At 48.2% G+C, this 12,536-nt stretch overlaps 1 protein-coding gene across 1 annotated transcript; it reads left to right on the top strand.

Moving 5' to 3' along the window:
- Positions 1-1,360: 1,360 nt before the first annotated feature.
- On the top strand, positions 1,361-3,159 carry LOC136789150 (E3 ubiquitin-protein ligase Topors-like). Its single transcript, XM_066989026.1, has 2 exons — positions 1,361-2,227; positions 2,474-3,159. Exon 2 carries the CDS (start codon positions 2,503-2,505, stop codon positions 3,139-3,141), a length of 639 nt encoding a protein of 212 aa, XP_066845127.1. The 5' UTR covers positions 1,361-2,227; positions 2,474-2,502; the 3' UTR covers positions 3,142-3,159.
- Positions 3,160-12,536: the final 9,377 nt, after the last annotated feature.

Genomic DNA, 12,536 nt, shown 5'->3' with positions numbered 1-12,536 from the left:
TGGTTGACATAAGGACAGGGAGATCCCTCAACAATTATCGTCACGGGCAAAACAGACTCAGCATAGGGATATTAATACAATTGATTGCCTATTACTAACAAGCTAGAGAAGTGAGAAACAAAGGAAAGAAGCCAAAAAAACCTTCCCCCCATCCGTCCTCTTCCACCTTCTCCTCCTAAACAGTGCAGGGGAATGGGGAACGGGGGCTGCGGTCAGTCCCTAACACTTCATCTCCGCCGCTCCTTCACGGTCCCTCTCTGCCCCTGCTCCCCGTGGGGTCCCTCCCACGGGATGCCGTCCTTCCCAAACTGAGCCTGCGGGGGCTGCCCACAGGCAGCAGCTCTTCAAGCACTGCTCCCACACGGCTCCGTAACATGGGCCATCCCCCAGGAGCAAACTGCTCCAGCACGGGTCCCCCACGGGTGGGCGGCAGCTCCCCCCAGACCCCCTGCTCCTGCGTGGGCTCCTCTCCACGGGCTGCAACTCCGGCCCGGGGCCTGCTCCTGCGGGGGCTCTCCATGGGCCGCAGCCTCCTCCAGGCCACATCCACCTGCTCCACCGGGGGCTCCTCCACGGGGGGGCTGCAGCGTGGAGATCTGCTCCATGTGGGACCCATGGGCTGCAGGGGGACAGCCTGCTCCACCAGGCCGCAGGGGAACTTCTGACCTTGGTGTCTGCTTGGCTGTTTTTCTCGCATTTTCTCACTCCTCTCTCCCAGTTGTTCTTGGGCAGCACTTTCTCCCTTTCTCACAATGACGCATCCAGCGCCGTTCACTGGCTTGGCTCTGGCCAGCAGCGGGTCCTTTTTGGAGCTGGCTGGAACTGGCTCCGATCTGATGTGGCAGCTGCTGGGCTCTGCTCATGGCGGACGCCCCTGCAGCCCCCTACAAACCTTGCCACATAAACCCAACGTAAGAGCTCACAAACTTTGCCAGACATACAATGAATTCTTCATATTCGACTGGTTAAAAAAAAAAAAAAATAATAAAATAATGTAAGGCGCATGTCAAATATCATCATGCAGAATCGTAGTATTTCTTTCCCACTAAAAATGTGCAGCAAAATAAATTATTTTCTTCAAATATAGTCATAATGTTTCAGCAAGTTTAAATTTGTTAGTATTCCAGGTTGGCTGACAACTCCAGAATGCTCCCAACTCTAGAAGAGATCAGTTTTGACATCCTATGAAAATGTGGCCCATAAAGGTGGTGTCAGAGTATACTCAGAGCTATCTTGCTGGATCTGTGTGGTGGGTGAATGCTTCGTTTCATTCTGTGACGCAGTTTAGATTCTCTAAATTTTCACCTATCCAAACTGCAAGTTGAATTGTTGTCTTTTCCAACTAATAAAATCTGTTACGTACTGTTGAACCTACTAATGTGTTCCTATGCAGAACAGTGGTTGATTAAGCTTTTGTTGAAAAAAAAGCAACTCAAAAGTAGTAACCAAAATTATTGTTTGATTTTATTTTGCTGAAAGGAGTTAGACAACAATCTCTCTTGAATTGGAGAGAATTTTATTTTTTTTAAATAAGATTGTATTTCAGAATTCTTCATCCTTCCTTTCTTCACATAAACTTACTGACATCAATTTCAAAAATATTGTTCTCGTAACTATTTGACGATTTCCCATTGTGTGGGTTATCTTTTTGTTGTTGTTGTTGTTTGTTTTAAGGAGCTTTGAATTTACACAGCTGATGCAGTTCTCACATTCCTTTCAGGCTTATTGTCATCATACCTCTCTCTGTTCAATATTATCAACACCGGCCCACTTATCACAATCCCATTTGAATCAAAGGCAACTTGCTTCTTGTTGGTGGAAGCTTTCAAGCTTCCCCCTTGGGAACATGGGTCTTCCTCGCTGGGCAGCCCCAGAGACCCCTGTGATGTCGCCAAGCAGCGACTGTGACTGCCCGTGACCTCAGTGCTTTTCAGCAGCTGTAGGCTCTGTCCCCGTGCCTTTTGTCCAGGAGCTCCTGCGGGTGCACACGCGAGGCGTGACAGCTCCTGCAGGACCGTGGCTTGTGCTTCGAGCTGTGGCTTTTGGAGAGCAGCGGCTCTGCGCGCAGAGCAAAGGCAGCCTCTTGCAGCGCTCCTCTCCACGCTGACAGCTGCAGGGTGCTGCATGTGGGTCCCACACAGCGGCTGTCCCAGGAGGGGGCCAAGGTCTTTGGCAGCGCTGAGGATTCCTGGAGAGTTTCTCCACCGTCCCTGAGCACCTTCGTCAGGTACCTCAGTTCACCCCAGTCATACAGGGCCTCAGGGAGAGAGCACGTGGAGATCAGGGGTCGTGGACACCCCGGCTCTTCCCCAGAGCCCCAGAGCTGACGGGGGAAGGCAGGGCTGGAGGGTAGCCCCTGAGGCTGGCTGTCCCACAGGACTGCTGCTGCTTCTCAAGCCACAGGGAGCCCCTTTGGGAGGCCCTTTCCTACCCTCTCCCTCAGCTGAGGCTCCCTTTCTTTTTCCCCTCCTAGCACCAGACAAGGTCAGGCACGTGGCAAAGATGTCGGGGCAGGACATGGCAGCGGGTGCCCAGAAAGCTATGGAGGAGTGCGCCTTAGGCGTGACTGCCGGCGCCAGCCAGCAGCAGCAGCCCAGGCCGTTGGAGGCAGCAGAAGACCTCCTGTGTCCCATCTGTATGAATGACATCGAGAACGCAGCCTATGTGGCCTTCTGCTTGCACCGCTTCTGCTTGGAGTGCATCCAGCAGTGGGCCGAGAGGAAAGCCACGTGCCCCATCTGCAGGCGGCCCTTCCACCGGCTCCTGCACTCGGTGCGAGCGGACGATGACTTCCAGGAATACGTCGTCGTCTCTTCCACCCGTTGCCGCAGGGACGTGGCCAGAGAGAGGGACCGGAGCAGGTCCCCGCACCGGCAGTCCAGCCCACACAACTCGGCCGCTGACCACAGCCCTTCAGCACCCGGAAGGAGGCCTGTGGGACGTGACCCAGCATCCGGAGAAGATGCCATTCGGGGGCCCTCCAACACCACCTCCCAGCAGGCTCCCACATCCAGCACTTCTGGGGAGCCAACCCGGCTGAGTACAGGGCAGCACCCGGCCGGCCCTACGGCCGCACCTCGCGCCAGCTTCAGAACAGTGCTGCGGCGAGCTCTGCGGCTTGACTTCTGTTACCTCCAATAAACATCTGGGTGACATTCAGGGGAGTGTTTTTTAAACTAACAGAACAACCCACACTAGGGAATGGTTTCCGCCACTGACTCAGCAGGGGAGGAAATTTCCGGGTCTGACTGCTGACTTGGTGTAGCATAAATGCCACAACAGAGCATGTCTCCATGCTGCTCTCCCAGACTCCTCCTTCCCAGCACCGGCCCAGTGGTGCACAAGCCCTCTGACCCCACAGGTTGGTGGCAGGTCCTCAAGACCTGCACACAGCTCAGCTGCCATAAACACGGCCATGCTGACAGCCCCATCCCTGGGGATGGCTCTTCTCTTTAGGGGAATCACTGTCTGTTTTGGAAAAGCCATTGCAGGGGAGTGAGGCCCTTTGTTGACCTACACGCCTCTGCTCGGTCTCTGTGGGCAGAGGAAAGCTCTGGACCCCCAGCCTTCTGGGAGTCCTGCAGCAATCCAGCAGCAGACTGCCCTTCAAGCAAAACACAGTTTTTCCACAAGTGGAAGCAGCAGGTGAATCTGTGGGTTGCTCCTGCACAGCCTGCTCCAGGTGACCCTGCTTGAGTAGTAAGGAGGTGGCTCTTCTGCCCACCCTCAGTGGAAAGGTGCCAGCGTAAGGGCCCAGAGCGGCCCCTGTGGCTGAGCTATGACCTCCACGTTGACAAGGCGGAACCAGGCTCTTCACAGCAGTGCACTGCGATCTGAAAAGTGTGTGCCCACCTACACTGAAAGAAGCCAAGTTCACACTGGAGAGAAAGGGAAACCTTTCTGTTCGTGGGCAATCTCCAGAAGGGAGCAGGTTGCCCTGAGAGGCTGCGCCACCTGCATCCTTTCAGCTTCTCAAGACCTGGCTGCAGGAATCGCCAGGGCCATGTGGTCTGACGTCCTTGCTGGGGCTGCTTTCAGCAGCAGGTTTTCCTGGGGACCTCCAGGGCTCCTTTCCAACCTCAGCTTTCCAAAATATTCATTCCCATATGTTATAGCCTCTATTACTCTGGAGGATTTTGTGTCTTCAAAGACTTTGTGGGTTCTCCTCACAGTGTCTGAAGGCCTCAACTCTCAAGGAGTTCTTCTCTCAGTCTGTGCTCATGTCCGGGATTGCCCCAGCCCAGGGGCAGCACCCTGCACTTGGACTTGTTGAACCTCATTAGGTTCATGAGGGCCCACTTCTCCAGCCTGTCCGGGTCCCTTTGAAAGACATCTCTTCCTTCTTTGGTATCAACTGCACCACTCAGCTCGGTGTCATCTGCACACCTGCTGAGGGTGCTCTCAATCCCATCGTCTACATCGTTGATGAAGATACCGAAAAGCACCGGTCCCAAGACAGACCCCTGAGGTACACCGCTCTTCACTGGTCTCCACCTGGGCATAGGGCCATTGACCACCATAAAAGGCCGCCATATTTGTCAGGCATGATTTGCCCCTGTTGAGGCCATGCTGGGTGTTCTGGATCACCTCCTTGATAGGACAAGGTTAGATAGATTAGCGGGCAGTGAGCTGGTAAGGGTTGTGCAAAATAACAATTTTCCCCAGGGGATAGTACTGCTCAACATGTCATTAATGACCCGGACCATGTGCATCCTCAGCACATTGGCAGATGATACAAAAATGGGAGGAGTGGCTGGCAGACCAGAAGGCCATGCTCTCGTCCAGAGAAACCTTGACAGGCTGGAGCAATAGGCTAACAAGAGATTTATGGTGGTCAATGGCCCTATGCCCAGGTGGAGACCAGTGACGAGCGTTGTACCTCAGGGGTCTGTCTTGGGACCGGTGCTTTTCGGTATCTTCATCAACAATGTAGACGATGGGATTGAGTGCACCCTCAGGAGGTGTGCAGATGACACCGAGCTGAGTGGTGCAGTTGATACCAAAGAAGGAAGAGATGTCTTTCAAAGGGACCTGGACAGGCTGGAGAAGTGGGCCCTCATAAACCTAATGAGGTTCAACAAGTCCAAGTGCAGGGTGCTGCACCTGGGCTGGGGCAATCCCAGACATGAGCACAGACTGAGAGAAAAACTCATTGAGAGCAGCCCTGCAGAGAAGGACTTGGGGATTCTGGTGGACAAAAGGCTTGACATAAGCCAGCAGTGGGAGCTCGCAGCCCAGTAGGCCAACTGCGTCCTGGGCTGCATCAACAGAGGGGTGGGCAGCAGGGGAGGGAGGTGATTGTGCCCCTCTGCTCTGCCCTTGTGAGGCCCCACCTGGAGTACTGCGTCTAGGTTTGGTGCTCCCAGCACCACCAGAAGGAAGTGGACCTATAAGCATGAGTCCAGAGGAGGGCCACAAAGATGCTCAGAGGGCTGGAGCACATCTCCTATGAAGAAAGACTGAGAGAGCTGGGGCTGTTCAGCCTGGAGAAGAGAAGGCTCCAGGGAGACCTCATTGTGACCTTTCGATACTTAAAGAGGTTTTCCAAAAAGGATGGAGTAGATCTCTTTACTCAGGTAGATAATGATAGGACAAGGGGAATGGTCTTAAACTAAAAAGGGGTAGATTTAGACTAGACATCAGGAGGAAATTTTTTCTGTAAGGGCAGTGAGGCACTGGAACAGGTTGCCAAGAGAAGTTGTGGATGCCCCATCCCTGGAGGTGTTCAAGGCCAGGCTGGATGCAGCCTTGGCCCACCTGGTCTAGTGGGTGGCATCCCGGGCTCTGGCAGAGGGATTGAAGTTAGCTGGTCTCTGAGGTCCCTTCCAACCCAAGCCATTCTATGATTAGTCAGTCTGTTTATGAGGATGTTAAGAGACACAGTGTCAAATACCTTACTAAAGTCAGGCTAAGCAGAATGAACTGCTCTTACACCATCCACCAAGCTGATCACCCCACAGAATCATAGAATCACAGAATATCCTGAGTTGGAAGGGACCCACAAGGATTATCGAGTCCAACTCCTGGCTCCATGCAGAATGACCCCAAAATCAAACCCTATCTATGTCTGAGCGCGTTGTCCAAACGCTTCTTGAATTCTGTCAAGTTTGCTGCTGTGACCACTTCCCTCGAGAGCCTGTTCCAGTGCCTGCCCACCCTCTTAGTAAAGAGCCTTTTCCAGATATCCCTCTTTCTTGCTGATGAACCGTTACCTAGCAAAAGGGGTTACTGAAATTACTTTCACCCAGAGTCCCACTGCTAGGAAGGAACTCCGCCTTGGGAACTGAAGAGGACTTCCTATGTAAGAAACATGGTGTACACTTAGGAGCTGTCTGAGGGTGGAAATGAATTAGAGCAGTGGACATTAAGGAGTTTGTGGAGCTAAAAGAAAAATAAAGGGAGCTGATGTCCAAATTTGAAATGCCTTTCTGAGTATGACTCACACAGTACCTGTGGAGAATGAAGTGTAGGAGCTTCTGCTCCTGTGCTGCCTCTGGTGAATTAACCATAGTGTAGCTTGTAACAATAATAGTTTACCACATTTGAACATGAAAACACTTGTTAATTCTGAATGAATGTCTTTATGATCTGCATTAAGCAACTTTTTAAAACTTTCGTTTTTTCTTTTTCAGAATAGTAGATGTCGACTTGAAACAAACAACATGAATAACACTTATAAGGTAAGGTCTTATTTTGAAAAGAGAAGAAAGCCTCAAAACATAACCTTTGCAGAAGATACTGTTTTTTGTTTGTTTGTTTGTTTGTTTTTCTCTAAATATAAATGATTGGTCTTACTTGCTTATTCAAGAACAGATTTGACTGAGATTCCTACCCCGAATCTGCTTTAGTTACTTTTACTTAACCTGAAAAAAGAATTTCGCAAACCAATTCTATATCCTCAATACACTACTACTCACAGCTGCTCTAGATAAATAATAAGAATATTGTCCTGCAGTTACAAATAAAAACACACAGATTATAAATGTTTCAGGTATTTTCTCTAAATTGGAGGTCACTGCAAAAAGATGTTAAGATAATAAATCTACCGTATAAACATATTCTCCTGGCACTCAGCAGGGGCCCGCTTGGGATCATTTATCTCCACTTCATTATCTTGTCTGCATTATTCAGCAGCCTAGTTCCTGCTCAATGGGCTTCGAACAACTTTTAACAGCCAAAATCTTCTTCAGTTTTGACTCACTATCTCACTTTGCATTTAAGGTTCAAAGTTGTTCAAATAGCTATGAAAAATTAATGTAATTAATGCCATAGTTCAGTGTTTGTTATTCATATGGGACTGTAAATATTCAGCTTAGAATTAGACGATATACATGGCAAGTTCCCATGTAAGCAACATTACATTCACTTTCATATATGAATAACAAGTGTTAATTCATAAGGCATGTGATACAACCTTCAGGTATATATAGATCTTTGTGAAATTATTATTATTATTTTAGAATTACAAATACTGTATTTGTTTTATATACAAGGATGAAGAAAAGATCAGCATCTTGTTGAAATGAAACTTTGAGCAAGAGTAAAGTTTTATTGGCATGTATTCCTAAGTCTTTGGCATGTAAAGTACTTAAAAATCCATAGAAATATGTATTAGAACCACGTATTCCTGAAATATGACCAGAACATATTTCAATCTAAGGGTGTCAAAGGGATCTGTAATACTGGTTTTCTAATTCCTGGAGTTCCAAGCAAACTTCTTGACAGTTGTGAGACCATAATCAGCATTAATTTTTGTAATGGTTAAGTCTGGTAAACGAACAGCACAGAAAGTATGGGATTATCTTAATCTCCAGGATAGACAGATATATTTTGCATTCTGCACATTGTTATGTCTGGTAGCTCTATCTATTGCCAGAACAAAGTGTAATTTGACTACTGGTGAAATGCTGTGAGAGGTACATACAAACAGTAGAGACTATATAAATGCCATCAGTCAAAGCCATATTGAAATTTATATCACATGGAAGACTGCAGATCAAAGTAAAATATTTTTTTCCCCCTCTCTAACATTGGAGTAACACAAATACCAAAACTTTGGAAAACTGAAGAAGTATTAAATATTCTTATATACCCATGTTAAACTTTCTACATGCTTATCTTTGCAAACCAATATGTAAAGTTTCACTGCTGCAGACGAATTCTCTCTTAAGTCCAAAAATCATGCCACTGAATTTATCTCAGCACCAACTGATGCAAACTTGTTTAACTAAATTTCATAATCAAATATAGAACAAAGTTCTTCTATAAGAAAGTGATTGCAGGAACTGCCAGGAATGCATGTCAACACAGGACAAGTCTGAAAAGTGGCAGTGCTGTAAAACAAAAGGAATTTGCAAAGAAATATCTGCTCCCGATAAGGATTTTCCATTAGTGTAACTTCACAGTATCACAGATTTCTAGGTTGGAAGAGACCTCAAGATCATCGAGTCCAACCTCCGACCTAACACTAATTACTCCACTAAACCATATCGCTAAGCTCTACATCTAAACGTCTTTTAAAGACCTCCAGGGATGGTGACTCTACCACCTCCCTGGGCAGCCCGTTCCAATGCTTAATAACCCTTTCAGTAAAGAAGTACTTCCTAACATCCAACCTAAAACTCCCCTGTCGCAACTTTCGCCCATTCCCCCTCATCCTGTCACCAGGCACGTGGGAGAACAGACCAACCCCCACCTCTCTACAGCCTCCTTTAAGGTAACTGTAGAGAGCGATAAGGTCGCCCCTGAGCCTCCTCTTCTCCAGGCTGAACAAGCCCAGCTCCCTCAGCCGCTCCTCGTAAGACTTGTTCTCCAGACCCCTCACCAGCTTGGTCGCCCTTCTCTGGACTCGCTCGAGCACGTCCATGTCCTTCTTGTAGCGAGGGGCCCAAAACTGAACACAGTACTCAAGGTGCGGCCTCACCAGAGCCGAGTACAGGGGCACAATCACTTCCCTAGACCTGCTGGCCACACTGCTTCTTATACAGGCCAGGATGCTGTTGGCCTTCTTGGCCACCTGAGCACACTGCTGGCTCATATTCAGCCGACTATCAACCAATACTCCCAGGTCCTTCTCTGCCAGGCAGCTTTCCAACCACTCATCTCCCAGCCTGTAGCTCTGCTTGGGGTTGTTACGCCCCAGGTGCAGGACCCGGCACTTGGCCTTCTTGAACTTCATACAGTTGACCTCAGCCCATCGGTCCAGCCTATCCAGATCCTCCTGCAGAGCCTTCCTGCCCTCGAGCAGATCAACACACGCACTTAGCTTGGTGTCATCTGCAAACTTACTGAGGGTGCACTGGACGCCCTCATCCAGATCATCGATAAAGATATTAAAGAGGACTGGCCCCAGTACCGAGCCCTGGGGGACACCACTAGTGACCGGCCTCCAACCAGATTTGACTCCATTCACCACAACTCTCTGGGCCCGGCTATCCAGCCAGTTTTTAACCCAGCGAAGCGTACACCAGTCCAAGCCCCGAGCAGCCAGTTTCTTGAGGAGAATGTTGTGGGGAACGGTGTCAAAAGCCTTACTGAGGTCAAGGTAAACCACATCCACAGCCTTTCCCTCATCCACCAAGCACGTCACTTGGTCATAGAAGGAGATCAGGTTCGTCAAGCAGGACCTGCCCTTCATAAACCCATGCTGACTGGGCCTGATCGCCTGGTTGCCCTGTAAGTGCCGCGTGATGACACTCAAGATAATCTGCTCCATGAGCTTCCCTGGCACTGAGGTCAAACTAGCAGGCCTATAGTTCCCCGGGTCTACCCTCCGGCCCTTCTTATAGATGGGCGTCACATTGGCTAGCCGCCAGTCGACTGGGACCTCCCCTGATAGCCAGGACTGCCGATAAATGATGGAAAGCGGCTTGGCCAGCTCCTCTGTCAGTTCTCTCAGTACCCTCGGGTGCATCCCATCCGGCCCCATCGACTTGCGCACATCCAAGCTCCGTAGAAGGCCGCCAACCATTTCCTCATGGATAGCGAAGGCCACATCCTGCTCCCCATCCCCTTCCACCAGCTCAGAGTACTGGGTATCCAGAGAACAACCGGTATTGCCGCTAAAGACTGAGGCAAAGGCGGCATTAAGCACCTCAGCCTTTTCCTCATCCTTAGTAACTAGGTTTCCCCTCGCATCCAGTAAAGGATGGAGATTCTCCTTAGTCCTCCGTTTCGCGTTGATATATTTGTAAAAGGATTTTTTGTTGTCTTTAATGGCAGTAGCCAGGTTGAGCTCCAGATGAGCTTTGGCCTTTCTAATTTTGTCCCTGCACAGCCTCGCTACATCCTTGTAGTCCTCCTCAGTGGCCCGCCCTTTTTTCCAAAGATTATAAACCCTCTTTTTTCTGCTAAGCACAAGCCGCAACTCTCTGTTGAGCCAGGCCAGTCTTCTTCCACGCCGGCTCGTCTTTGGACACGTGGGGATGGACCGTTCCTGTGCCATCACGATTTCCTTCTTGAGGAGCGCCCAGCCTTCCTGGACTCCTCTGCCCTTCAGAACCGCCTCCCAAGGGACTCTGCCAACCAGCGTCCTGAACAGTTCAAAGTCAGCCCTCTGGAAGTCCAAGACAGCGGTTTTACTGGTCCCCTCCCTGGCCTCGCCAAGAATAGAGAACTCTACCATTTCGTGGTCACTCTGCCCAAGACAGCTTCCGACCACCACATCTCCCACCAGTCTGTCACTGTTTGTGAACAGAAGGTCTAGCGGGGCACCACCCCTGGTAGGTTCACTGACCAGCTGCGTCAGGAAGCTATCTTCCATGCTCTCCAGAAACCTCCTAGACTGCTTTCTCTGTGCCGTGTTGTGTTTCCAGAATATGTCCGGGAAGTTGAAGTCCCCCATGAGGACAAGCACCGACGTTTTTGCAACTTCTGTCAGTTGCCTATAAAACTCCTCATCTGTCTCCTCATCCTGGTTCGGCGGTCTATAACAGACCCCGACCAGGATGCTAGTCTTGCTGGCCTTCCCGCGGATCCTAACCCACAGGGATTCAACCTTATCATTCCCAGCCTGGAGTTCCACAACATCAGAAGATTCTCTAATGTAGAGAGCCACGCCACCACCCCCTCTGTGCTGCCTGTCTCTCCTGATGAGCCGATAGCCAGGCATTGCAGCACTCCAGTCGTGGGAGCGGTCCCACCACATCTCCGTGATGGCAACCAAGTCGTAGCCTGCCTGCTGCACAATGGCTTCCAGCTCCTCCTGTTTGTTACCCATGCTGCGTGCATTAGTGTAGATGCAACTTCTCGCGTGATGTCTTTCATGAGTTTGACCACATCATGATCCTCCTAAAAAATTAATAGTTGAAGCTTACACTTCTGTTTCCATTCTAAAAATACATGAAAAGGAACAAAATAAAATAGTCAAAAATATTTTGCTTTGAAAAGCACTGTGTTTAACGAAGTCTCATATCTCCCTGAAGATCAACTAGTGAAATTTGTAGACTGTGTACTGGTAGTTTTTTTGATTCCTCTGGATGAAGATATCCACATTGAGGCTTTGGATAACTTAATAGACTTACAGAGCACAACTCCACTCATGCTCTTCAACCATGTTTGAATACTTAATAGCATCCTGAGAGAACACAGCCCCATTAAGATACTTGAAGAAGAGACAGAGAGAAAGGGGACAAAAAGCAAAAATACTGCAGATCTTGGGCAGGCTGTAGCTGAGGAAGAATGTCCCTGTCTGAAGATGTGAATTTTGGTACACTAAGTGTATTTGGTACACTGAGTGTATTTGGTACACTGTCTACTGGCTTTTGGGCTACAAATCTGAGATTTCCTCATGCCAAGAAAAAAGCAGAAGCTGAAAAATTTGAATGAATATATAATTTTCTTAATGCTTGCCTCCATGCTGAGATAGATTCAGTACTGAGAAAATCTAAAAGTGGCTTAATATTGGCCAAAGGAGCTCTCTAAATTTTTAGTACTTCTGTAGGCTATGTGAAGACACAAATTTGTTATAATAATGCTGCTAGAAATGAACAATTTGTGAGTCAGACAAAGTGACTGACATACATATGATGGAACTTCTATATCTTATAACTGTTTTTAAAAATTATTTTCAGAAGAATAGTTTTCTTGAGGTGGTAGAAACAGTTTACTGTGTAGACTTATTTTCATAACAGATTTATTAAGAGATTTGGTGCCTTGGTTTATATTATTATCTCCCTACCAGTTAAGCAATCTAGCAAGAAATTTTGATTTTACAGCAGTGAATCACTCTCAAGAGTATTTTCATTCCACTGTTTACTAGGAAATTATTTGAATGGGATTAAGAACAACTATGTATGAGCGTACCAATGGTAATGATACAGTAAGCCAGATAAGGTAAACCAGAAAATAAAGAGAAAAACTATGAAACATTACTAGGCATGATAATTCACCACTCAGAGTGAGGACACCAGTCCAGATGTTCCCATGCTTCACTGATTTGCATTTATTGTGTGATATATTTATTTATATTTCAGATAGAGGCAATATGCCTTCAAAATCAGGGTCTTTTTTTTTCTTTTTTTTTTCTTTATTTTTTT

The sequence above is a fragment of the Anser cygnoides genome, chromosome Z, assembly GCF_040182565.1.
Source record: "Anser cygnoides isolate HZ-2024a breed goose chromosome Z, Taihu_goose_T2T_genome, whole genome shotgun sequence".
NCBI classification, from domain to species: Eukaryota; Metazoa; Chordata; class Aves; order Anseriformes; family Anatidae; genus Anser; species Anser cygnoides.
Note: the sequence above shows the minus strand (reverse complement) of the source record. Positions and strands in the feature narration are given on the sequence as shown.

What these genes read in the sequence shown, in the direction of transcription:
- LOC136789150 (XM_066989026.1), top strand. Translation starts at nt 2,503, where the DNA reads ATGTCGGGGCAGGACATGGCAGCGGGTGCCCAGAAAGCTATGGAGGAG.